Source organism: Rhododendron vialii, chromosome 2a, assembly GCF_030253575.1.
Source record: "Rhododendron vialii isolate Sample 1 chromosome 2a, ASM3025357v1".
NCBI lineage: Eukaryota > Viridiplantae > Streptophyta > Magnoliopsida > Ericales > Ericaceae > Rhododendron > Rhododendron vialii.
In genome coordinates, this window is record NC_080558.1 from 13,005,279 (window position 1) to 13,032,913 (window position 27,635).

Here is a 27,635-nt window from a genome sequence, read left to right on the forward strand (position 1 = left end):
TTTTTTTTTTACATTGAAAATAATTCTTGCAACGGAATGCCACAACTTGAGTTTTTTCCCCCTTCAAATCAAAGGAATGCTACATGCCTATAACTGAGACAAATTATTAAGCACTACTACTTTCAATTATGCGTCCAAGAAATAGGTAAAACAACTTGTTACCAAAAAAATAAAAAATTAAGTTTATTTTTTTGTATGAGTAAAGTTTTTATAATATTTTTCTACTGTTACCTCAATTGATGGAAGAAAGAAATTAAATAGAGTTTTCTAACAGATGAGTGGACAATGCACAACATCCCAATAACAGAGTTAAAGATTGACGATAGGGAAAAGAAAACGTTTTGATAATAAAAGGCTCATTGTTAAATAAAGAAAAAAAATAGGTTTGTCCCTAAAAATGACAACATTGCCAAAGAAGTAAGGAAAGAGGGAGGGAGGGAGAGGATAAATTTATTAAAGAAGTTGATTGGATGGCTATAACCTATTGAAAATTTGATCTGACGGCTGTAAAAATACTCTTATTTATATGTATACATAAAAACCGCTCTGTTTTATAATATAGAAAATACTCAACAATGAATTGTCAATTCCAATTTCATGCATGGCACCCCATATAAACACCCTTGTACTCATTGAACGTACACACCGGTTGTGTACATTGTCTACGCGGCAGCTGCCTTGGTTGAGTAATGGGGGTCCACCCTCTCTATTTGTAAATCTGTATACTGTCTCTATGGTAGCTGCCTTGGTTAAGTAATGGGGCCCACCCCCTCTATTTGCAATTCAAAATTTTCGCCCAAAATTTGATCGAGAGTTTTACCCACTTTACCAACTCAAACCCAAACACCCTCGAGATTATTACTCCCACCATCGACGCCATTTTCACCTACCCCTATCGACCATCAACCACCCCCACCATCGACTTCGGCGACCACCATCAGCGACTCCCATCTCTTTCCACAAAATCGAATCTAATTGTTACACTCTCTCCATGAAAATCAAATGAAACTTAAAGAAATCAAAATCTCGAACGAGGCTTGATCCGAAACGGCTCACTCATGTTCCCCCTACTAATCTTCCCATTTTTTGTTTCTTCCTTAGATTTCTTCGATTTTAATACAAGTCAGTTTGCCCTAATTTTCCAAAAAAATCCCCTGTTCTAAGATTAAGGTTGTTCGAAAATTAGAGCTTTGAAAACTTGGACATAGATGAAGGCATTGTTAGACATGGACACAACATCGAGGAAAAAGTGAGCTTTGTACCCTCACTGGACAGAAGAAGTTTTGTTGATTTTCTTTTGGATATATGCGTATAAAAGCCGAAATTTTTAAGCCACTTTTCCCTACCATGCATGCTCATAATCCTCCTACTTGTTTTCACCAACCCAACAAAGAACATGCCTTCCAAATTGTCATTTCAAAATCCATATTCCACAAGATTTTCAAGAGCAAAATCAAACAAATATCGGCGCTTCTGCATAAATTGTCCGAAAATGTCCACTAAAAAAATGGCCTAATCTGCTCCTTGTACCAAGTGGTTCGAAACGCATGAAACATGGCTCAAACAAAATGATAACAAGGTTTATTGTTCTTTATCAATTCAATTCTCGGAGCTGAACAACGGCATCAAAGCTGAATTTATCACCCGGTTCAAATTTGGCTTCAAGATCTTCAAAGCTCTGCTCAACTCTCAAGTCTGTACTCACCGTCAAACCTTCCTGTAAACATTGGGCCAACAAACGCAAATCAAGGTTACCAAATATGCACCCAAATTCTTTTACTACAGGGAGAATGTCACGCGAGTATCCTAGTCTAAAGGGAACTCCATCTTCTTGTCTGGGATCACCATGTAACATGATATAAGAGTCAGAGGCCCCATAGATGGTAGGGTAATAGGTCGTGTAGCCCTCTGTAGGTTTGACCTGCTATGATTTGATGTGTTAACAATGTTCTAAACGGCGCTAGGCGCTAGTCGGGGGTTGACCACCTTCAAGCGAATAATCGGATTAATTGGTGCATATTAATTAGTAAGCAACAATTAATCATTCGTCGGACCTAATCGTATAAGCACCGCCAACGATTCATCAATAATTAGTCCCTTGTTTTAGAACACTGGGTGTTAAGCTTTCAAATGGTGAGCGAGTACATGTTAATTTCGCAATCCCTTTGAACTTGAAAACCAAGTGGTAGTGTTCAAAACCCATCGATTTCCTGATGTCCAAACCAATTGTTTCTGATTGAGCATGGACACGACAACGTTGATGCAGAAATAACGGAAAAGGCAAGCATTTCCGACATGAAGATGGAAATGAAACACAGGCAAACATTTTTCTGCAAGAAGCTTAAGGTAAACAAAATGGAACAAAAGAGAGTAACAACATTTACCTTCTCTACAAATTCAGCTATAGTAGAATTGATTACTTTCTTAATCACTTGCTTGTAAACTTCGGACGGTCCAAGAATTTGCAAAAGAACGTCTTCAGGTATCTGCCAGATGCGATAAACAAGATAACAAGAGAAGACAACTGTTATAAAGCAAACAGAAGAGATATACACATACATATGTATGTGTACAAGCATGAATAGAATGCTAGACATCTCTATGTGAGTTCATTTTGTGGGGATTCATGTTATGAGGGAATGGCAGGTGCTGGATCAGAAATTTGCCGTATGATGGTTTCCAATATTAATTTGACCGCGTCTGCGCTGCAAGTTGACCAGTCTGCCACCCATTCACAAACAACCCACCACTGGAAGAAAGACGAAAAAAAATACTGCCAAAGATACGATGACATATCCTACGAACTTAAAAGAATAAAAGGAAGACATGCATAATGAAGTGAAAAACTTAAAAGAAGTGAACAAACTGAATGCATTTGAAGACTAGGAGCTTAAAACTTACATTGGGTGTTTTTCCTGTTAGCTCCAAGTTGTTCATCAGTGACAACAATTCGAACAAAAGAAATCAGCCAAATATGTTAGTCAATAGTTTGACAGAGGAAAAGCAAGAGGAAAAGAAAGACGTTACTGAATTGAATAACTATCCGTAGCAAATAACTGAATAAGAACAAAACCTGGCTTAGGAAGGTAACTTCTGAAGCCACTTGATTGATAAAATGAACAACTAAAGATATCCTTTGTAGTTTCAGGAAAAATCAGACGTAATGATTTCTCGAATCTCACCTCCTTTTACTCTTCTAAAGCCTGGAATTGGCTGGGCAGCAGCAACCATTTTGGAGAAGACATCATCAAAAATTGCTACAGTTTTAGCTCCGGATACCTCCACACTTAACTGCCACAAATTTTGTAAAGAATTCATCTCACAACTAAAAGCTAACCATTGATAAGTAAACATCATCCACTCAAGCTACAACACTAACGTGTAATACATCAGTCTTTGCAAAAGACATCTTTATTACAGGTTATTGTCCGACAATATTGTGTATTTTGACTCTATTATGGTCTTTTATTCTCCCTTTTTAACATTTTATGATTTATTTTCACCTATACTCCCCAAAAAATAAGCTATTTTTAGTTCCCAAAACAAAGATTCTCATACCTTTAGTTCGTTGGCCTCGCTAGTACCACTTGCAGTAACTGAGAAATCTTGAGATGGAGAAGACAAACCTTCAAGATCCTCTACACCTATTTTTGTGGTACCATTTGGAACAACATTCAGCAATAGCACTCAGAAAGTCAAGAACAGCAACTGGGAGAGAAATTACTTGTCTTTGCTGCCACTGCAGAAACAGCAAATTGCATCTTGGGATGCGCCCTGCAATACAATGGTAGGAAAAAAAATTACACGAATATTGGAGATAGGTATATACAGTACCCAACCAAATTCTAATTCTCAAAAAGGCATATTTCGAAAGTACAGAGATGGGTGGAAATGCTTTACTTTCTACGAGTAAAGTAGTGCAAATAGGCAGTGTTTACTTGTTAGTAACTAACAGTTAACACATGACAGGCGTAAAGATTTAATCATATGATGACTATACTGCAATAGCCATATAGGAGGAAATCAAAAAGATGCTCACCTTTCGGGTGAAATTGCCTGGGTGTTAAACAGCTACAGTTAAAAATATAATCAATTTGATTGGATGCTGAGATATTAGAGATGTGAAGTTGTGAACACTAAGTGGTTAGGTACAGAAATGGGCAAAAAGATCACGATTAAGGTTTTGACATTCCTCGTGTATACACCTTTACTAATTACCAAACTGAAACAAATATATCTTTGTATGACTTCAAATCAACAAACACCTCTGATTGATTTTTGATACTCTTTTACAGATTCCATCAGCCACCACAAAACCAACATATTACTCTCCCATAGTTCCATGTATTCAGTCAAAAGACTCAAAACCACAGTGAATTTGTATGGAGAACTTTGGTCAATTTAAAAGGTATTATATGAATGCATTGGATGCAGAGAAAAAAGTTTTTGTCACCATGGTCTGCAAACAGTTGCCATCCTCAAAAAATATGACAAGCGACAAGAACTAAGGAACTGGTGTAGCTTATTTCTAGTAAGTATCTGTATTCTAAGAGACTTTGAGCACAAAAATCAAACAAAAACACAACAGAGTTCATAAACAAGTGGTACCTGTTCCGAAACTCTTTGACATTGTATCTGATTTGAAGGGGAAAGGTTTCTCTTTTCGACGAAAGATGTGGAATGAAGACATCTGCATTTTGGTTAACCATTAGTATCTGCATGTAAATGAGTCAAATTTGTGAGTCCTCATCAGGCCAAGAACTTCCTATCAGCAAGTCCATGGAAATAACACAAATGCAATTAACGACCAGAAGCACCATATGATTTGCCGATTAACGGAATATAAACATTAAACCCACACCATTGCAACCAAGTATCAACAAAATGCACAACCATACGATGTATCAACGTGATTTGGCTCAATTCTGTATCATTCCAATAAAAAATTACCACAATTTTATTCTGTATTGCAGAAGTGTCAAGCCACATCCTTTGGAAGGATATTTTTATACAGAGACAAGTTAAGCCTGTTCTTCAAGGTAAACCATCAAATTGGTTACCATAACGAATAACCAGGATACGAAAAAACACCAACCAAGAAAATCCACCTAGCAATTCAAATTCTCTGGAGTTAAAATATCACGAGGAAAAGAACGAGAATACCCAGGAAGCAGCCCACTCGTCCGAAACTACAACTCTTTAAGTACCAATGATGAACGAATAAACATGTAACCACAATGCGGCAAGGATAAAAAAAGAACACAACGCGGCTATGTACCAAAAAAGAAAATTAAAAAAGTACTCCATATAGATAATATTAAAATTTAAAACATAGCTAAAAATCTTATCCGACCTTCGCGAGATTAAAAAAAGGAAGACTACGCAAACCTAACCTTTTCTTCCAGCAGCCAAAAAGATTTTTATTAATCTTTGAAAACAAATTACAAAGATTAAAGGGATCCAAGCACGATGCATCACACGAGAGGAAGAACATACCACAAGGCACCTCCTCACTCCGACAATCACATGCCGCGAGGACCCAAAAGGGAAAGAGAAACAACCCGAGGCTAGCAAGAAACCAACCAAGACAGAAACCCCAAAAGACAACTAACAAGGGTTTACTGCAGAAAAGACCGTACAAGAAAAACTAGGAGAAGGGACACCCAAGAATTCTCAAAAGATAGAAGTACTAGTTAAAACCAACCACAGACAAGTGTACCTAAGATACCAACATAAACAAACATACATAAGATTACTACTTGCATCTCTTTAGTACAATTAAATTCAGATACGCAGGTGGGTCTTCTTTCAATTTGAGTATTCACGGATACCCATTTTGTAGTGAATATTCAACGTATAATTCAAGCTTCACGGCTAAAAAGAAAAAACTTATAATGGAAGCGAGAAAAATGGAAGAATATTGAAATACCCAACTGTTACATTAGGGCTTAAACCCAGGAAGAGTGTCTTAACGGCTACATCCATATCCACTTTCCTCTGAATCCTCTCGCCCTCCCTCCCTCTCTCTCTCTCTCTCTCTCTCTCTTCTCTCTCTCTCAAAACAGATAGAAAGATGGGAGGACAGAATTGTCCGCGAAATATATCTCTCGACACATTTGACTATTTGAGGGGATGATATTCTATTGGCACCCCTTTTCTCTTGCCACACCAAAATCATTATTCCCATTAGCTCTCAAACCTACACTCTCATTTCTACATTTTATGATTTGTCCACCCTCCGAGATGAGTATATTTGTGGATTCCGGCATTGCATTGATTATTATTATTTGTGGATTCCGGCATCGCGTTGTTTATTACTATTATTAGGAAAATAATATTGACACTTTAAAAATTGATGCAGATTCTTCAAAAAATAAAAGAAATTAGCTTTAAAATTACACTGATTCTGGAGTGCCTGCATCAATTTTTAGAATGTCAATACAATTTTCCTATTATTATTGTCTTTGTTCTTGGTTTCTTGAATTTTCTGGACCATCGAATCCTTTATATTGGCGGGCTTATTAATATATTAATTTATGCATTTGTTTTCTAAAAACAATGTTTTAAATATAAAGCCAAGCCCAAAAGATCAGATTTACCTTAGATATTTTAAAAAATATTTGGGTAAAAGTCATAATTTTTTTATTTTTTGATTTGTTTTGTCTAGACGAATCGAAAAACCCAAAAATGAGGCGCAAAACTAACAAAAGCCAAAAAATTTAAATAAGAACAAAAAAAAAAAAAACTTAGCGTAACTCAATCTAAAATACGTTACCCCGTTTCCAAAAACCCAAATAAGTACTTATTTTGAAATAAGTATTTTTTTTTTTGCAATTTTTCAGCTTAAAAATAATATGCTTGCTGAAATCAAAAAATATGCAATATGGAGCTTGTCTAAAAAAATTGAAAAGTTATTTTTGTAAGCACATTATTTTAAGTTTGAAAAATTGAAAATAAGTAATTATTTTTTAAGAAAGTTTCTGGAACGAGTACAGGACCCGTTCCACTTTCTCAAATAAGTACTTAAAAAATAATAACCTATTTTCAAGCTTAAAAATAGTGGACTTACGAAAATAATTTTTTATTTTTTTTGCAGGGTTTAAAAATAAGATTCATATTACATATTTTTTAATTTCAGTAAGTCTATTATTTTTAAAATTGTAAATAAGTACTTAAATAAGGGGTAAACTTGAACACACTCGTGGCAGTGCATTTAGTCATTTAGAGGCTCCTGGACCTTGTCTTTTCCGAATTACCAAAATTGCCCAGGCTTCTTCGCTTCTTTTTTTTTTTTTTTTATGACAAAAAAAATAAAAATTGCTCAGGCTTCTTTGCTAGTTTTACGAAGAGATGAGGACCTCTCTGTTTGAGAGACTGTAATTCACTCCCTCCTCCTTCCCCGGGAGCTCAAGTCGTTTCCTTCAAGAAAGCATGGCGACTATCAAGATGATGCCTCAGTTTCACTGTTCCAATGTAAGAAAAACCTCAACTGCATAGCTAAAGAATTCTAATTTCTGATAATTCACACACATATACTTGTGTCCTCGTCAATGTATTCAGTCTTTGATGCGAAAAAATTCCTACAATTACGTCTTTTTGAGGTAGTGTAACTTTTTCTTGAATTCATGGTGTTCACTCACTGCAAAAAAGTAGAGCCCATGTTGGACTTGAATATAGCCCTTTGGGGGTAGCTGGTCTGGTAAAGACTCTGCCTTTGTGTTCAAGGAATACCCATTTTGAGTTCCCCTCGAAGGCCACTAGAGGTTTGTCACTAGAGGTTTGTTTGGTCGTTAACTTTAGGGTCCCCTAGATTAGTCTCTTGACCCAATTGTGAACTTGCAATAGTTGGTTTGGCTAATCTTTAACTTCAAAACTCCTAGTTTAGTCTCTAGGACCCAATTGGGCAGGGACGGGGTACTATGTTATCAAGAAATGGAAAAAGGTGGATATATGGAATCTCTATATGTGCATTTTTTTTTTTTTTTTTTGTTGAGTTTTTCTGCATTTCGTTGGTCGCGACAAAAGCATAATGAGAAAATTTTCCAGTCAAACTTGAGATTTATAGGACCAAATGTTGATTTTTAAATGGGATGAATATGAGCTGACCAGATTGATTTTTTGGTATGATATTTAGAGATTAAATTCTTAGAAGCTCTGTGGTGCAGGAAAATGGATTGGGGAAAGGGGGAGGAAAATCAAAAGGAAAACTATTTTCCTTCATATTTGCACCCGCAGTTCAAAAGAATGTGACAACATGATTTTCACATGTAGCTTAATTTTTCCTGGCTTTCTAGGTAACAATCGAGGAGACATGATTCCCCTTTTTATTTTCTGTTTCTTTTTATCAGATGCCCGACCAAATTAGAAGTTAGTCTGAAATATGTAGGATATGGGTTTTCACCAGGACGCCTTGTCTTTCAGAAGGTAATGGTTGCTGCGGTATATCTAAGTATAGATGCTTTATGGTCCTTTAAAGGACCCTTGTTTTTTAACATACTTACCATTGGTGACTTTTCTCCTTAAAGAATACATGGAGTCGGAGTTTCTATTGCACTATGTCTTGAAATAGCTTGTGATATACAACTGCTCCGTTTCCACGACCATTGATTCCTTTGAGTTGCTCCCTGTTGTATTATTATTATTACTTTTTAACGGCAGGTTGCCTTTAGAAGCCTGCAGAAGCATGTTCAACTCGAAACTAGTCATAATGCAACCAGAATCAATTTATGTTCTGCACAGCACTATGCACATGGGAGGTACACTTGGATCCACTGTTTGTTTGAACATGTCTCCTTTGCTTTGATTGTTGCTTCAGCCGTGTACTTTGGAACGTTTGCTTGATAAACGAGTTTGGACCGTTCATTCTTTTGGATTAATAATCCATTTACGATTCTTTCAGTTAATGATCCAAATGTACAATACAATCCTCACAAATTCACATGAAATGGACATGTTACACGTAAAACAAGAATGGTACTTGCATTGCTTGATGGCCTTGGCTATTTGGTGAAGTTTAGAGTGCCAGCACCATTGGAGTTCACGTGAGTGGTTTCTTTCCCTTTTCAGACTAATAAACATCTGTAGCTCGTCGAGAAGAAGTCTTAAACATTTGAAGCCAAAATCTGCGGCTGGTTCAGGTGATCTTACCTTGAATGTACAAGTTCATGTTGCACCCTCATACATCATAGCCTATGTCTATTTCCTGGATAAAGTGTCTTCAAACTTTTTTATTGTAGGTGTTGAGGTCTCTACTGATTCAAAGGACAATGCGATAACCATATCTACTGCCAAAATAATGGTGGAGTCTGAAGATTTTGATAATATACAAGTACGTTTGCTTGCTTGACTTGTGTGAGTATTTGTTTTTGTTAGCAGTATGGTGCTGGTAGTAAATTTGTCCTTGTTGATTTTCGAACCAATTAATGGAGTACTGCGAAGAGAGTTGTGCCGGTTTTTAGAAATTAGCTTTTCATGATTGTCCGCCAAAGTCATGTAGTAATGGGTTTTCACTACTGTCGTGGGTAAAAGTATTCTGAGCCCCCCTTGGCACATCTACGTCCATTCGAATTCGGTCAGATATCACATGTTCCATGTTATACAGGTTTATAGCCATTGGAACTCCTTAGAATCATTTGACATCAGAGAGATGAATATGACTGTTCATAATGCACTTCGTTTTATTTATTTTTTAATCATTTTCTTAGGTTTGTGTTTTGTCTATATTGTGGCTTGTTTTGAAACTTTGAAAACTTATTCTGTTTTCAGCTAAGAGTGGACTTGACTGGGAAGGAGACACAAAGAGTGTTTGACCAGGTTTTGAAAAATTTGGCCCGTTCAGCACCTCCATTCCCAGGTCTTCGAAAACTAAAAGGAGGTGAGCCATCTAATTTATTACCTGTTTGCTCAACTTCTCGCTAATCAAGTACAGATGCTTTGCCGGAGGTCCCCTACCGGAGTTGAATGCACTCTCCAAACAGGTGTCCCACCAATGCAGCCAGCCCTAGGTATAAAGACTTGATCTGCACCGATGGAAAGTGGAATCAGTCACACTCATATTCGAAGTGTTCCATATTTTTTCAAACTTTTCTCCATTTGGACACCCTGGGGATGACGAGAATCATGTTCTTGTAAGTCTATTACCAAGTAGTCTACTACCTGAGGTATTCAAATTAAGCCTTCACCTTATCGTGGAAACTCCACTTTAGCCTTTAACTTGACAAAGTTAGTAAACTTTAGTTGGGAAAACGGCTCCCGCTTGAGTAGAACTAACAAGGACTTCCTATTCCAATTTATTCCAAATGATGGAATCATGAGGCCTTAAGATCCCATTTCTATTTTCCCTCCAGATTCGGGCCAGCCAAACAGAGCTAATAGTGTCTAGCGATGAAATTGACAGTTGAAGTTTCTGGGAACAAAAAACAGCGAAGTGCGTATTGACCATAGGTGTCATTCTCTAGTGTTTCCACCATTGACTTGGAGGAAATTTGCACTGGGACAAATTAGGCACAAATGGAAAACTCCTGGGACAGAATTGACAAAATCAAAATTTGGAGGCCCCACATGACACTGAATGCTTGCTTTAGGGACTATAGTGTCCATTATGGCTGAAGTCAAATTTCAAAACTAGACTTTGTCTTGCACACTTCAATCGTATGGAGATTTCACCTGTAATTTTTCAAGATGTTGAAAACGCATCAGACATGCTTTTAGGAGTGTCCAAGGATTGTCGGTGTCCGAGACTTCTTATGAATAGAATACTTTCTTCCTAATCTATTTTTGAAAAAGAGAAATTGTTCTGATTGTGGCAGATTAATAGTTGGAAGATCTGGTGTAGTTTCGGTTAATGAATACTAATAATGCTCAGAAATCAAATAGGGATTTGAGCTGTTTTAAATGGGCATCAATGCATCCACAGTCATCAACAGCTCCTTTTTACATCAGCTAATCTTGCTTCTTGTTTCCAAGTGTCTCATGGATTCCAAACCTCACTATAGCATACCATTTTCGTTTTGAATTAAGCGATAATGTATATCCTCCGTGTAGTACCGTGAGCTATGTTTGTAACTGTTCTTTGTTATGCGTAATTCCATAGAACTGAGGTGAAGCTTGCGGGATCGCTTCTTCTCGGCAAGACTATAAGCTTAACGATCTGAAATAGGAATTAGACGATTGCAATACTCGTGCTCACGAAAGTGTGTTCGAAAGATCTTTATCATTTGCTGCATTTGTTCTTTATGCTACCACCCACCAATTTTTTGATCTTGTGTCCATTATGTTTTGTTACTTGTACCTTATGTTTAGAAACTCCAGGGACTTGTTAATCAAGGCATTTTAACCTCTTGACATTTTTTATTTTGCATGGATGCTACGCCAGGAAAAACTTCAGAGGTAAACTGCCGTTCGTGTCCCTTTCTATTCGTTTATTCTGCAAATATATCGAGATATTGGTTGCAATTGGTTGAACTCATAAGAAAGCTTATAACCAGCTTTGGATTTGTATAACTGTGGACATGAAATGGATGTACCCGTTTACGTTGCAGTTTGGGAACTCGACTTGAAATTAGCTATTTTTCCGTGTCTATTTTTCAAGTGAGATTCTCATTACAGGTGATCCTGTCTCGTTCCCTTTTAGACGGCTGACTGGGATATCTCTGCAGATTCCAAAGAGCTTCCTGTTTGATGTCTTTGGTAAAGACACCGTCACGGAGTTTGTCGTGAACGAAATAGTTACTTCAACCATGTGTGATTATGTGAAGAAGGCAAGTTTATTGTTATTTCTCAGTTCTATCCTGCTTATAAAGGCTTTCAACTAGTAACCCATTTTGGATCCGGCATTCACCAGGAAAAACTGAAGGTGAAGGACTCGAAGGTCAATACCATCCAGACTGCAGAAGAACTCAAATCGTCTTTCGCTCCGGGAAAAGAATTTGGTTTCAATGTCACGCTGGAGCTCGAAAATTTTTTAAGTTGAAACCAGCAGTTCATGATCATCTGAAGCGTGAAGGATATATCCTTCGGGCTCTTGATCGGTCGATTGCTCTTGTTAATTCTTCTATTTCTCTTGTTAATTGCATTTGCTCATCCAATGATTCTATCCAGTAGCCAAGTAATACGAAAGAGGGTACCAACATGCACATACTTTAAGTGTATGTCCTAATTTTTTTTTCTTTTTGTTTTCAAGGTATATTTGACAAGGACTGAAGATCCATTTTCTAATTACTATTGTTGGAGTAAGATCAACTTTTTTTCTCATAATAAAAAAAAAGGTATCAACTGAATTGCATATTCCATCTTTCCCGATTATGAATACTGAATTCCAAGCCTACGAGGTTCAGAGCTATCTCATCCGTATGCCAACTCCAATACAAGAGTTTTTGAGAAATATGCCATCCATTCGATTGTGAAATGAACGTCAAATCTGCCATATTAGATTCAAGAATTAGCACAAATTCTTACTCGGTTAATGGGTTCTTCTCTCATACTAGCTATTTGCAATTGTGCCGTCATAATTCATTTTGAATTCCAAAATAATGCCAAAAACTTGATGTTTGAAAACCTAAACGGACAAGCTCAAGAACTAGGGAAAATTGGACCATTTGGTTACAAGGGTGGAATAGCCAACTTTACACCTATACCCATTGAATAAGCAAAACTATAAGCAGTTGTTAGTGCACTTGATTCTTGGCCATGTTAGGGAACTAGAAAACATCCGAATCATGTCGTATCAAGCTTCTTCCACAGATAAATCGCTCTTCTGATTAGTGAATCGGCCGAAAATCCTTCTGCATAAGCACTGATTGCTGTCAAGAGACTTGTAAATTTCTCCCCATTGTCCTGTATCCACAAGATCCAAGCTCAGAAATTCTGCTGTCAGTTCTATATGCAAACAGCTTTCAAAAGGTACTTCATTCTTGTCCAAAATAACAAAAAGGGGGGAATTTCATTAGAGTGCTGGAAAAAATTGAACCTATTATTGTTTTTTGAAAAAAGAAATAAACTCGTGCTAGTTAGAAGCCACACGAAAGTGTCCAGTTAAAGTAAAGAGCAAAGATAGCCTCGATCATAACAGTGATAAGTCCTCCGGGTAATGTACTCAACAGAGTTTCAAATTTTTTTTTTTCCACTCAGATGACCAAAATTAATTATTGTTGACAATGTATTTGAATTATCCAATAAGATGCAAAATATAGATGATTTTTCAGATGTCCAGAATAGTTAAAATGGACAAAAAATGTGCCACCTGCCACGGAAGACGTACTCCAAAATAGTCAGTTGGATATAATTCATAGAACAGTATGTACAAACCTCTGGTTTCATAAATCTGAGATCCTCAGTTGCAAATGGAACCATGTAATATGGAAGATCTGAACGTAGCATTGCCTGCAACAAAGTTGAACTTTTGCACATCACATTCCATCCAAAGAGTGTTCACACATCTAATTACTAGATACTCCCACCGTATCAAAAATTTTAGTCCACTATGAAAAGACGTGAAATTATCATACCAAAAAACAAAGTACTTCGTACATAAGTTTTTGAATATCTTTGCACTGAATTAAAGATCACAACATCCCTAGCTGTTATTTCAATAGAAAATTAGTCTTAGGTCCATTATGTAAACTTCATAAGCTCACAAGTCTACCTATTAATTTTGTAAGGTCTCAAGTCCATTTTAGGGTACCCTAGAGTAGAGTAGGGTAGGGTACCCTAGGGTTTAGGCACTTTTATAAGATTTTAGGATGTACTTTTTTATTAGAAGATGGGGCACCCTGGGGTAGGGTAGATTACCCTAGCGTAGGGTACCCTAGGGTTTAGGCACTTTTATAGGGTTTTAGGGTGCACTTTCCTATTATAAGGTTTTAGCGGTTTAAGCACTTTCACAGGGTTTAGGCACTTTCATAGGGTACCTTAGAGTTTAGGTTGTATAGACTTGTGGCTTTACAAAATCATCAGGTGAACTTGTGGGCTTATGAAATGTCTATAGTGGACCTAACACTAAATCTCCCTTTTCAACCTCCTTGCTACACCATTAAAGCTGCTACACCATTAAAGCTCTTGAAAATTTCCCGCGCCACCTTTTCAAGAATTCACTAGTGTATTATTAGGTCTTGTACCTGTCATACCATCACCAAGGTTCTCTACTTATAAAATAGGACAAGTAATCAACCCCTTGGGACCTTAGTTAAAACTCAGCAACCCTGTTGAGAGACAAATGTGGAGGTTGATGGTTTCCACTAGAACTGGGGACAAGGTCTTCGACAGCATATTGCCTAGAAGATCTATAAAGCAAACTGTTGAGTTCATTATCCCCATAAACACACCATCAAACTGCGTGATTAAAGGTTCCACGTAGCCTATCACCAACAAATCCACCACTATAAGGAACTTGTAGAGTCTCTAGCCCACCTCAATAATTTGTAGATTCCCTAGTCCTATTGCTTAATAAGCCCACCTCCACCACCACCCTCACCCCCCCTCCACCCCTCCTGCCACATCACCACTGAAAAGTTCGCCAGAGTGCCTAAACCACTAAAACCCTATGAAACTAACTGCCTAAACCACTAAAACCTTATGAAAGTGACTAAACCACTAAAACCCTATGAAACTAAGTGCACCCTAGAACCCTATGAAAGTGCCTAAAATCCTAAACCCAATGAAAGTGCCTAAACTACTAAAACCCTATGAAACTAAGTGCACCCTAGAACCATATGAAACTGCCTAAATTTTCCGGCGCTGGCCAATTTTCCGGCAAACTTCCCGGCGCCTGCCAACTTTCCAGCAAACTTTCCGGCACTGACCAATTTTCCGGCAAACTTCCTTGCGCCGGTCAACTTCCCGGCGATGATGTGGCGGGAGGGTATAAGTATTAAATTGAAATGGAGTGGACTGGGCCTGCTATAAAATGTTAAAAATGGACTAGAGACTTTATTAACTTAGAACGTGGGACTAGAGACTCTTCAAGTTCCTTACAGTGGACCTAAGACTAATTTAGAAAAAGTTATCTCCGGATGAGCCGGCAACTCAACCTTGTCCGAGCAACCAATGGGGGAACTACACGTCATCCAAGTAGCAGACGTTGCAACACAATCACGAGGCAGCATTAAAAATGATTATCCTGTTGTTTCCTCTTTTTGAACAGCTTAGGATCCTCTGTGCCAATTGCCTGTCACAACTCCCCATCCTCATCTTCCAACAATGACACGTGTCCACCACAAGCAAAAACCAAAGGACTCAACCACATCCAATCTTTTCTCTACTGTGAAAATCTTGGCCAACAGAACACATTCTTTCTCTTCGGCATATCGCCATATCCTCATTGATAGCCTTTCCATCCTCCGCCCGCCGCCGCCGGCCCTCAATCACGCTCTTACTTTCATCTCCACAATGCAAGAATTAGGAGATTTAAAATCCTTATTTTCAAGAAAATGAAAACCTAATCATAACAGCCCCTTTTTTATTCTCCAAAAACTTGGTAAAAGATTTGGGCAGTAGAAAATTAGTAAAGAGTGAACTGCTAATCTGGCCGGATTGATTAATATTGTGGGTCCCTTTAACTCTCATATACGGAGAGAGAGAGAGAGAGAGAGAGAGAGAGAGAGAGAGAGAGAGAGAGAGAGAGAGAGAGAGAGAGAGAGAGAGAGAGAGAGAGAGAGAGAGAGAGAGAGAGAGAGATCACCGGAAAAGTGATGGTGTTGCAAACCATCGAGATCAATTTGGCCGGAGGTTAAAAGCTGTTACTAAAAGAAAAGGGGAGAAGACGAAAGCGAGATTGGGTGTGGCTTAGCCTTTTGGTTTTTGGTGTAGCCCACACATGCCATTGTTTTGATCCGTGATGGTAAGCATTAAAGTAAACAAACAGGGTAAGCATTAAATGTTTCGTGATGGTTGCACAGCTTCTGCTACTTAGATGACGTGGAATCCCCTCATTGGTTGCCCGGACAAGGTTAGTTCACCGGGTCATCCGGATATAACTTTTTCTCTTTTTTAAATAAAATAAGGGAGATGATATTCACAATCCGCTCCAAGCCTCTCAGATGGCCCCTGTTCCCTTTTAGCCTTCCGCATGGGGAGTGTGGGAGTCCAAAAATGAAGGGTGAATACCATTATCCAAACCTAAGATCAAGAAAAGGAACAGAATCTCCAAGAAGAACCTAAAACAGAAAATGCAATGTTCTCACAGCGACAGTCAATGAATGACTAAAGTGGAAGAGATCTTTCCATTGTTATCTTGTATCCTGTAACCAGGTACTTACAGATGCTTATATGGACTCACGACATTTCATTTTATATGTTAAGTAGGACAATATCTCAACACTCAGCATTGTAAATTACATAAAAAATAAAAAAACAAAGTTGCAAGGAGGAAACATAGCAGAAGGCAGAGAGGATTACCAAGTTCTTGCTTAGGATAGCCTGATGAGCATTTGATATCAAGGCCTACAAATGAAAATCAGTTGAAAGAAGTTATATCTTCTTTTGGTTATCATACAAAACCAAAAAGGTGTACTCACTGTTTCAACCCACAAAAAATGGGAAAAAGAAAACACAATCTACTTCAATTCAATAACATACGTAGGTAATAAAAAGACTACACTACTTCACACACATCTTATCGCCCCATTTCTTTCTGCTCTTCACAGTACTCTTTTCTCTTTGAAAAACCATAAGGAACTAGTTTTGTATCCATGTTTCCTCATATAACAACTTTTGAAATGCAATGACAAACATGATGTGCAGCTTCCGAGTGGCACATAAAAAGAACCAGACTGAAAGTAGATCCACATCATACAGATCTATAATCTAACACAACTTAAATCAGCAATATAATCAGGCCCTAAAATAAAGAATGCTGATCTAGTTCGAAACACTTGGGTAAGAGAGCTAAGAACCACTGATGGATACAAGGACAAAAGCAAAGAAAAAAGAAAATTCTATCCATTGCAAGGACCAACTGGATGGATCAGACTAAATGCGCTCCATTCAGCTTCATATGGGGAAGCTAACTGAAAACATGTGAACTCTCTAACCTATCACCAACCTTTCTGAATCGTTCCTCCTCAACTTGGTCTACTTGGTCCAACAACTGCTCCAATGAACCTGTGCATACTGAGGAGGATAAGTGCCAAATCAACAAGGGTAACAATCACAAAGTGGAAGAACAAATAAAAGAAATGAGACCCAGGAAATAAAGAATAATAGAAACTGATCGGCCGTCATGCAAAACTAGTTAACTAACCTCTCAATCGTAATATAGCATATTTGGTCGTCCTAATGACTTATTGAACAGAGACCAATGGCCATCCATGTTTGTAAGCATTAGGAACAATTTGTGATTTAACATGGTATCAGAGCTTTGATTTCTAAGAGCTGTTGGATTCAAGTCTCTCAATTTACCTTTGTTCCCTCTTTGCATTCCACTTTTCCACATCGCAATCTATTTCCCTCTATTTATGGATGTTTGCATCTCTAGGTGCAAGAACAGAGTGCACATGATTGAGGGTGTTTGATAGCTTGATATACAATGTTTGGCCCATTTCCTAAAAGCTTAAGCTTCAGAGACAATTGATGATTAAAAATAACATGTGCTGTAACTGAGGTGCGTTCCTGACACTACGGTTGCACTCACCACCTTGACACTATGGTTGTACTCACCACCTTGCCAACGGTTTGACTTCATGATTTTAACACAATTGGAAACATGCACCCAAAGGATAAAGAAAATAATGATCCCTTTAAGTCTAAGTGTCTAACAAGGGGGCAATGTATAGTTGTTTTTTTTGATAAGTGGGGCAATGTATAGTTGTGCGTACAAAGTATGCATCTCAGACAGTCAAACAAATATAGCAAAGCCAAGAAGGTTGCTAAGGACTTCTACATATCCATATGAAGCATCATTTCCAACACAGCTTCAATTCTCTTATCAAGCACATTATGTAGTCGCCTCATGTCCAAAATGATTACATGTTGCTAAGAAAATGTTCATTTTATACATGTAAATCTATTCTTGGTCACATCTTACCTTGGATAGATCTTACCATTCAAGACCAAAAAAGTTAATCAACAGACAACTCTTTACTTAACCAAGCTGTTAAACTATACAGATTCAAAACATGAGCGACTTGAATGATAGTAGCACACAACACGATCTATAGTGTATTTGATGAGTAGCAGGGATTGCGGTTTATTCACAAAGTGCCTTCCCATCTAGAAAAACAAGAAAGGTAGAACATGTAGGTGACCATGAAGCAAGCAAACTTACCAAATTAAGTATATAAGAACCTTCGATTTCCAATCAGTTATAACAAGCCCCTCTTGGTAATTACATCTCACTCAAAAGAATAGAAACTTTCTACAGAGAAGAATTTATGCTCCCCAAACACAAAGGTTGAGTTGGAGAGAGATTTGCCAAACCATTATGGGATTCTAGATCAGAGTAATACTTAGTTTTAGTTACTGCTGGCAAAGTTTGTAACTTTATCAGCACTATACAGTATAAATTTATCAAGGCTATACAGTATACAGCATGCAAAGGCAATTATAAGACACCATATACAACTGCAAGAACTTATAGGAGACCCATATTTTACATTTCATGCTGCAGCAACAACTTCAATAAAACGAAAAAATCCCTAAGTTAGCGGTGTTATTATGATTAATATGTAGTGTTTCTTTTAATTTTCCTTTTGGTGGAGTTGACCTCCTTTGTACGCTTTCTGTATCCCTTTTTTTTTCTTAACCGAAAATGTTTCTTCATTACCAATTAAATAACAAAAAGAAACTTACCAACAGAAACTGAGTAGCAAATCAGATTTGCCTATAGCATATAGGTGAATGCTACGTATGTAACAAACTTCATTTTGAAATAGAGAGATGGAGGATAACACAAATGTTACTCTTGCAACGGCATAATATCACATATATCAGAAGGCATATTTATTTATGTGGACAAAGGCTTATTATGATTCAACAGAGATCATAATAAATCTGAGTATGCCTCATGAAGCAACAAAAAATATAGATATAAAATTCGAAAGAGCTTAAACTCTAGGTTACTTTCATTCAACAAATAAGGATTACAAGTTTTTTTTTTTTCTTTTCAAGTTTGGATAACTAAAAGTCCGGGTCAGCTTGAGCGCACCTCGACTAATTCTGGGGCCCCAAAGTTAACCACCGGGCAAACCACCAGTTGCCCCAAGGTTTGGCATGTTTGGTCCTTGGGGGAACGACTACGAGGTTTTATTATCATATGTTCTTTCCCAGTTTTAGTATTTCTTCATGTTTTCCTTGTACCTCTTTTGTCCCCATGTTAATACTAAACCCAAACCAAACTGTTACTCTATCAGTATGAAGAATTTAACAGAGCTGCTGCGCTAAAGTGTCTGATAGGGAGACAAGGAATCAGAACTTTCCATACTCATTTTCCAGCTTAAACTGATCTTACAACACATGCAGGTATTCAACCAAATAGCAGACAGTACATCTCAACTACCAAATTTCGTGATCAATTTAACAGCATGCACAATTCCGATTCCTTCGATGCCTGCATATGAAAAATCAACTCATCAATATACTCTACTTTATCTAGAGCCTTATTGTCGCAGAAGAAATGATATCAAAGTTCAATGGCAGTTCAAAGAACTGCAATAAAACAAATAGATATATGCATATATTTACATATCACTAAGATTGAACTTTGAAGGAAATTGACAATTGGCTTAAAAATAATTTGAAGAAAAACAGAAATGAAAACAAAAAGAGTATCGATAATGTATGTTCGACACCGAGGGAACATCTCGCATCATCTACAACCCCAAAGCCCCTTAATTGCTGTATGGATTCATCAAATCCACAAATATATGCAGCGGTACCATTTTATGGACTACATGGGACGTTAAAAAAGCCTAGAAACCCTTTAATTTGATAGAACCAATACGAGTAAATCTAAAGAAATAGAGAAACGTGAGGCTGAATGAATTCAGTAGATTAGGCACTGAAATAAGCTCGAGATAAAGATCTGAAGCAGTGGACTTTAAAAAAGCCTAGAAATACTTTTGATGGAACCAATACGAGTACAAAAGAAATAGGGAAACGCGAGGCTAAAAGATTTTAGTAGATTTGGCACTGAAATAAGGTCGAGATAAAGATCTGGTGCAGTTTCCAGATTAGCTTTCAGATGTAATTTATAGAAAGAGCAAAGAAAATTATGTTCAGGCATCTTAGTAATTTTAGCAGCACAACGAAAAAATATTGAGGGAAAGAAATCTGGTGTCTCGGTGATTAATCGACTCATAGCAATTAGTAATTGGCAAATAATCGGCGCATAGCAATAAGTCGGATTAAGTTGGATAGGCCCCGCCATTGATTAATTGCCGATTAATTCCGATTTTTAGAACACTGGTATTTTTGGGGGAAAAAAAACCATGTTTACTCTTCCTTTTCTTAATGTCATCAGAAAATAGTTGTACATTCTTCCAAACGGGCCCCTAAATTGGATACAAGCTGAAACTAGTGACATGTCTTTTTGGATTACAGATGCTGCTGAGGTGCTTTTAAATTGCTCTAACTTAGTAAACAACCTAACTTGTTAAATCTTGCTTCCATAATAGAATCATCCAACCAACTTGGAAACAGATTCGCTCCATCTGTGGATAACTGTGTCCTTTAAACCACTTTGCTAGACATATCAAGCTTTCAGGTTTCCACAAGAAGAAACGCAATCATTCTCCCAAAACCTAAAGAAAAACGCATAATAATCTTTGATAGGTGCGTAAATATGCCTATTTGCGCTCCCTAACTGGGGCTTGTTACGTCCGTTTATTATATTACTCGGAGTTTGATATTTATTTTTCCCTTTTCAGGACTGAAGGAGCAATTAAATGGAACACGAAGCTAGAATTATTTCATGGGATGGGCCCGCCTAAAAAGGAAATTCAATTCTGAAAGGAGTTCATTTATTTTAGAAATTGATGATGGGCCCGCCTAAAAAGGAAATTCAATTCTGAAAGGAGTTCATTTATTTTAGAAATTGATTATGGGCCAATGATGTTGGGCTGATTTTGGAGAATTAGAATATGGCTTGTGGACACAAAGGCAACATTGAGGCCAAGGAGTAATTTAGTCATCAATGGGCCAACACTGGAATTCTTTTGCTACTTCAAGTTCACACGGTGGAAAAGAAATATATAGGACAGCAAAGGTTTTGTTTATTAGACTTGTCTCACATCGCTTATCTAAGCCACCCAAGCTTGGTTAATAAATTCTAGAGGCTACTCCATCTATTGCCAATTGGTTTTAGGTTGGAACCCTCCAAGAAATCTAACATGGTATCAGAGTTGGGTCTTGGGTGGCCTCACCTCTCGTGGGAAAGTCTCTGTTATCTCTGTCGCCCGAGTCAGTCCGCTCCTGGTCAGTCACCTACACGTGCATCCGGGCTGCACGTAAGGGGGAGTGTTAGACTTGTCCCACATCGCTAATCTAAGTCACCCAAGCTTGGTTAATAAATTTTAGAGGCTACTCCACCTATTGCCAATTGGTTTTAGGTTGGAACCCTCCAAGAAATCTAACATTGTTTTGGGAGACTTTTGACACGCATAACAGCTGCGGCTGCAGCAGAGGCAAAAAACTCCATGTTTGGCTAAGCGGTTCGGCTAGGGTAACGAGGACATCTCCCTGAGTAATGTGATTGTTTAGATTTCAAGGGTTTTTATTCAACAATTAATTGTATGACTTTGGATGATTCATAGTTTTTATGGAAGTTAATATTTTTCCAATATATCTTTTGTGTTTGTATTCATGATATCAACCACTGTCGTAAGATTGTTTTCATTGTTTCGGGATAGGCTTTGATATAGACTATGTGATGTGAGACGGGGTTGTGCCGTTGGTTAAATTTAGTAAGACGATCCGTGCCGTATTAAGATAGCCTATACTGAGTCTTGAGAATATTTTGGGGGATTATAGATAGGAATTGCTACCCAATCGATGGTCCGTTTACAAGTTTAATAAGACCCTAGACTTCGCCACAATTATAACAATTATATTGCAAAGGGAGGTTGAATCGAAACCCTTGTCCATTTTCTCTCATCAGTTTCCCAAACCTTTAATCTACTTTCGTAGTTTAATCATTAGCTTAATCAAATCAATCACAAATCCAACTTCAATTTGTTTTTCAAATTAAATTAGAAATTAATTAGAAGTACCGTAACTTAGCTTTTTACTCCCCGTGGACGATCCTGGACTTAACCACCGTTCTTCGGAATAATAGTTAATTCCTTGTTTTGTAAATTATATTTTTGGTACAAAAATGACAGACCAATCTTGCACCAACCGAAAATAATAGATTCCACATATGGCCTAGCAGTCAAATACGTAGTATTTGGCAAATTGGAGTCATTTCAATGACCTAGAATCTTTTGTGGAGTTCATGGGCGACTAGATTGTCAGACACATGTGTTGCACTCCCGTCCTCTCCAAAACAATCATACAGTGTATTGGCCCTTAAGTCCATGAGTACAGTATAAACAGGATGGTGATCCTAATAGGCCATGTTGGTTTCCTGCTTTCTATTTAATGTTCAACATTCTCATATGGGTCACAGACTCACAGGCACTGTGCATAAAAAGGGACTTGAGATACAAAGACTCAATCCTCTTAAATTCAACTAGTCAAGATACATCTTTTGAAAAGAACAAATATGGATTAAAAACTCATGGACTTTGCAGAACAAAGTAGAAGTTCATAGAGCAGAAAGTGCAAACTAAACAGCTCAAGCATACAGCCAAAGTAGTTTGAGCATTCTAGTAACCTAGTTTTCCTTTCCATTCAAGATGGTCAGCTCATTTGCGGTACACAAGCTCCCCGAACAGTTTTGTGATTCAAAAAACCAACTACACAACAGTACCATGCAGAATGCTAGTTTGATGTGAGCAAAGGGTACAGCTTGAATATGCACAAAAGCACAAAATCTAGTTGCTTATTGCTATATGCTCTCAGTTTCATTTTCGATACAAAAATATAGTACCTCCCAGCTGAATTTACTAACCAACAATACAGATATCAAGATAAAGGATTGACAGAAACATCATTCTTGAATGAATCACTAAAAACCTGGTATGTTGTCGGACTCGTCCCCCATAAGTGACATCACATCAACAAACTGAGAAGGTTGCAATGATCCATACTTCTTAGCAAAATCCTCCATTCCAAACGAAACCAACCTGGAAGCAACACCAACATGTTAAATCCCCACATATCCGACGCAAAGCAATAAATAAACCAAAATCCAGGGGAGACCAAGGTATACGATTCAATAAAATATTCAAAACTGATAGACTCAGATGAAAACTTCACGAGGTATATGATTCTACCAACCCAACTGTGCAAACAACTGCATGCATTGCCCGATGGATGTCCCCATGAGCATAATTCTGAATTTCCATGACCGAACTAGTGCAAGGTGGTATATTCATAATTAATAATTGTCGATTAAAGTTCGATTAAATCCCTTCAAAACAAGTCTTGCCTTGCATCTTTTAACTGTCGTGTCTGCATTCATCTACACAACGGCCACCCATTTACAACCCCACTAGCCTTGGTCAAGCTGGAAGAGAAGAAACTAACTTCCAAGCATCATTCTTGCTACAGTATGTGCAATTAAGGATCGTTGACATATAACTTCCACCACAGCGGAACAGACACATAGTTCAAGGAAAAAACAGAGACAACTATATCAAGAAATTTTGATACAGGATGCTACGTACAAGCCGTGACTATCTTTCTGAGAGCAACAAGAAGGTTGGAATAATCAATAGGAGATGGAGATCATCACCTGAAAGATCAACGGAAAGATCTGTAATTGAAGTTGATCGAAAGAAAAGACCGAAAGATGAGAGCTGAGAATGGCAACAAGGCTCATTGCCAAGAAGCTCATTGCCAAGAACGAAAAGACCAGCATGTGCTAGTTGCACCAAGAGGAAACAGGAGCGAGGGAGCAAAATGTTTAGATTAGGAGCGCCTATGGGAGTATTTATATTTTATTTGTAGAACTATATGCTATACTATTCACTCCAATTATCTTTTATTGGTTACAGTCCACAAATTATCTTTTATTGGTTACAGTCCACAAGCTGAAATAGACTCCTATACCATTCAAAGCCAAGCACTGGCAAGTCCAACCCCTTGACAGGCCAATTAGCGATCCGCTTCAGCTACTTAACCATTAAACCCCCAACCACAAATTTTGTTCAGGCCCTCTGATTATGCATATCCGAAACTCCAGTAAGTCAAAACTTCTAAAATGAAAAGGAAATATCTCAATTTTCTATCTAGAAGGCCTTCTTCTACCTTATGGAACCCTAAGTCAAAAAGCTACCGATGCAATACAAAAAAACACGCCAATTTGTCTAAGGTACCTATGGAAGTTCCTGTTTAACTGCATCAGGTATCCATTCATTAAGACAGACGAAAAGTGATAACATACGTCCAGGTTTTAATGACCTAAACATTATTATCAAGCCAAACATCAACTTATACTTCAATATGTGAAGTCCTTACAACCAAAATAAATCCAATCACATGATTTTACTGACAATAAACATTTAAGAAACAACTACAATCCTGCTAAACTGAATGCAAGTCTGTAAATCTTTACTGGAAGGTGAGCTAAATTATAGAATGCAGCATGCACTGTTATGTGTCTTCTACATAAGCCAAGCAATTAATTTAGCATCAGATCTGACATATGTTTACACAACATGCTGTTGTATAAGGCAGAAAGGCAGAAATCCATTAAGTTTTTGGCAGTATATAATTCAAAAACCTGAGCATTATTTACCTAAATTTGGCACATAACCGAATTTTTAGACCACCATTAGGATTCAAATACCATTTTGGCAGTTTAATTCAGATGCTGCACATCTTGAAACCATAACGTAAAGACTAACATTAAAGCAGCCCCAGCAAGACTAAATCCATGTAAAAAATAAAGAAGAAAAGTACTCAAAATTCAAAACCAAGAGACAATAGATGCCAGCTAACAAAAACACAAAGACGCAGAAAAGCAGTTACTTCACAACATAACGATGATACTAACCCTGATCCACGAGGTGCAATTCGAAGAAGACGTAATGAAGGAGATAGAATTTGGAAAAAATCTTTGTCAGGAGAGACAACTCGTACCTGCGACCAAGGCAATATAAATAGTGACTACAAATTATGAGTATAAAGCCCACTATGTTTTCCCAAATAAACATTACAACAGAGCAAGTATCTTAATAAGTAGCAAAGACAAGAACTTATTTTCCTGAATGAGTAAGAACTTGCAGAAATTAAGTTGTGCAATCATGTGTCCCAGAACTACGGTGCCCAGAACTTTTTAGGAAAGTGGACTAAAAGAATCAAGCCAAAACGTATGAAATCGTTGGAAAGATACCAACTTACCAACTCTTTTGCTCATTAACAAAGGAAGAAATTGGGAGATGGTCTCCCTAGTACATATTTTTACCCCATCAGAACAAGGAATTAAATATTTTGATGTCATGTTTTCAACCACTCAATCCTTCTTGCGTTTCCTATATACTCCACTTCATCAAATTACACAAAAGCTTATATTTGCTCTTCTTTTCAATTTCCTTTTCTGTCTTACAGAAAACTCCTAGGTGAACGTAATAACAAACTTCTCTATTAGAACTTATTTAGACGTATAAGTGCGTCAACTTCTGAGTTCTGTCTAGAACATTCTTAATAACCATCCAAAAGGATGCCCGAAATTGCGAGGAACACCCTATTTCCCAAATGAAACAGAATGCAAATGAAAACTATCTGCTGGTTTTATGCCAAATCATAAAGGAACACAAGTAACTTATCTACTAATAATGAGTAGGAGCGAAAGACATTTTTCTGCCAAGACCAGCCACACATGACACAACACATATGTCCTTTTGAATCCGTATCCATTGAGTCTCTACCCACTGACATAAGATGCACTCCTAAATCTTTCATTCTAATGAATGGAGGAAGAAATATTTTGTTTGATTCATAAATGCAAAGTCAGTATTAGCAAGTAACATGCCTTTCGCATATAGAAACAATACAATGGATGAGATCTCTATGATCAACTTATACTTCAAGCCAAACATTAACCTATACCCCTTGCACAGCCTTGATCTGACAAGGCTCATTCAACAGGATCAATAGCCCTGCTAGACTATGTATCCACCAAACTTTAATCTGTAAAACCTTTCTACTAACATCTAAAAGTCTAAGTAGCATCATGCGGAAGCCAATATCCCTTGTCGGAAGACATCCATTTCTACATGAAACAACTGTTCCGATTTCTAGACAACTGCATTGATGAGCAAAGTGTATATCTTCCTCTCAAGTTCCTCATCAGAAGAAACCATCTCTAACCTTGAACTAAAACTCCAAACCAAGGCATGTAACTAAGACTTGGTTTTCCACGATAAACTTCTTAAAACTAGAGGGAAGGATTACATTTTATCCACACATTCTTTTTCACCAAAAAGTTGTATAAGGTTTAGCATTATAAAATCTGGTAGTTGGATATCACCAAACAAGTTTTTTTATAAAAGACCTGCACAATAACAGCTCTATCGTGCTTTCTAACTCTACTATTTATTCCCTTTCTTAAACAGTAAAAGGTTGCACATTCTTTGATACATGGCATCCATGATAGTTGGAATGGTAGATTCAGTGTCTCACTCACCATCTCAGTAGCAAACAACTGAGTCAAATTTTTCTCAGATCCTCTATTAGCCGGTTTATATAAATCTTACAACAACAAAAGATAAAAATTCAAGTTGAATCATGAAACAGTAGACAGTGCTTATTTCCAAAGAACTATGTCCAAATAGATAACAAGTTATTTTCTGGTACCAGTAATATAGCTTGAGGAAATACCTTGAACCCAGCATTGACACTCCTTACGGCCAATGTACCAATGACATCATCAGCTTCAACCCCTGGCACCTGCTTAAATTGAAGTTCAAATTGCCTCCTCCAACCATACCTTAGTCAACTGATCAGAAAATGTGTGCTTCAAAGCTAGTTACCTCAATTACTTTAATGGACATAGCTTTAATAGATGCTTTAAAGTATTGAAGTCCCTGAACTATGGTATCAGGAGTAGGAGGGCGGTGGCTCTTGTATGAAGGGTAGAGAGTATGACGAAAGTTTAGGCCTTCACGAGATTCAAGACAGAGTGTTAGAGCCACAAATACATAAAGAGGAACTAAACCTTCAAATTTTCATCTGCAACATACTGAAACAGACACCCCGAGAGGACAATGATGGAGTCTTAGAACTTCTAACACCCACACACCAGAAAAGAGAACTTCCAAAACCACAATAAAAGGACTGGTAAGATGTCTTCACTTTGGTTGTCAATATCTATAGAAGATTCCCATTTGAATTCAGATATCCATAGTATCCAGACCAAGAGCAAAGTTGTCATGACTCCACTGTTGGCAAGTGCACACTCACATATGGCACTAGCAGGAGCTTAAGTGGAAATCTTGTGATTTGTCTTACGAAAATAACTAATGCAGATATGACAAAAGTATACTATTACAAAAGATATGTACTGCACAAATCCGAGCATGTGCTACACTCTCACATAG

At 37.5% G+C, this 27,635-nt stretch overlaps 3 protein-coding genes and 1 long non-coding RNA gene across 10 annotated transcripts in view; 1 reads left to right on the top strand and 3 right to left on the bottom strand.

Moving 5' to 3' along the window:
* Positions 1-1,455: 1,455 nt before the first annotated feature.
* LOC131316869 (uncharacterized) lies at positions 1,456-6,070 on the bottom strand. 2 transcript variants are annotated; one of them, XM_058346361.1, is made up of 8 exons: positions 5,935-6,070; positions 4,609-4,715; positions 3,725-3,774; positions 3,559-3,644; positions 3,183-3,291; positions 2,902-2,915; positions 2,385-2,486; positions 1,456-1,717 (listed from the first exon to the last, which is right to left on the bottom strand). In XM_058346361.1, the coding sequence occupies exons 1-8, from the start codon at positions 5,983-5,985 to the stop codon at positions 1,595-1,597; spliced, it is 642 nt and encodes a 213-aa protein (XP_058202344.1). In that variant the 5' UTR covers positions 5,986-6,070; the 3' UTR covers positions 1,456-1,594. The 2 variants fall into 2 exon arrangements, with proteins under 2 accessions (XP_058202344.1, XP_058202345.1); XM_058346362.1 differs by having other exon boundaries at positions 4,609-4,690; positions 5,935-6,031.
* Positions 6,071-7,319: 1,249 nt separating this feature from the next.
* Positions 7,320-12,283, top strand: LOC131316871 (uncharacterized). Its single transcript, XM_058346370.1, has 8 exons — positions 7,320-7,473; positions 8,659-8,756; positions 9,067-9,137; positions 9,237-9,328; positions 9,766-9,874; positions 11,375-11,388; positions 11,658-11,759; positions 11,843-12,283. The coding sequence occupies exons 1-8, from the start codon at positions 7,432-7,434 to the stop codon at positions 11,969-11,971; spliced, it is 657 nt and encodes a 218-aa protein (XP_058202353.1). The 5' UTR covers positions 7,320-7,431; the 3' UTR covers positions 11,972-12,283.
* A 136-nt stretch (positions 12,284-12,419) lies between these two features.
* The window catches only part of LOC131316870 (uncharacterized), a 28,431-nt gene continuing 13,215 nt past the window's right edge, over positions 12,420-27,635 (bottom strand). For 3 of the 6 annotated variants that reach the window (XM_058346367.1, XM_058346364.1, XM_058346365.1), the window contains 9 exons: positions 27,069-27,196; positions 26,917-26,988; positions 25,091-25,176; positions 23,107-23,216; positions 19,490-19,540; positions 17,039-17,097; positions 16,393-16,437; positions 13,306-13,380; positions 12,420-12,834 (listed from right to left, as the gene is read on the bottom strand). In XM_058346367.1, coding sequence (XP_058202350.1) covers positions 12,715-12,834; positions 13,306-13,380; positions 16,393-16,437; positions 17,039-17,097; positions 19,490-19,540; positions 23,107-23,216; positions 25,091-25,176; positions 26,917-26,988; positions 27,069-27,196 — 746 coding nt within the window. In that variant the 3' untranslated portion in view covers positions 12,420-12,714. The remainder of the gene's footprint in view (positions 12,835-13,305; positions 13,381-16,392; positions 16,438-17,038; positions 17,098-19,489; positions 19,541-23,106; positions 23,217-25,090; positions 25,177-26,916; positions 26,989-27,068; positions 27,197-27,635) is intronic. The other 3 variants (XM_058346368.1, XM_058346366.1, XM_058346369.1) reach the window with 2 other exon arrangements.
* Positions 17,769-18,673, bottom strand: LOC131316872 (uncharacterized). Its single transcript, XR_009197312.1, has 2 exons — positions 18,545-18,673; positions 17,769-18,507 (listed from the first exon to the last, which is right to left on the bottom strand). It is a non-coding gene; the product is annotated as an uncharacterized LOC131316872 (long non-coding RNA).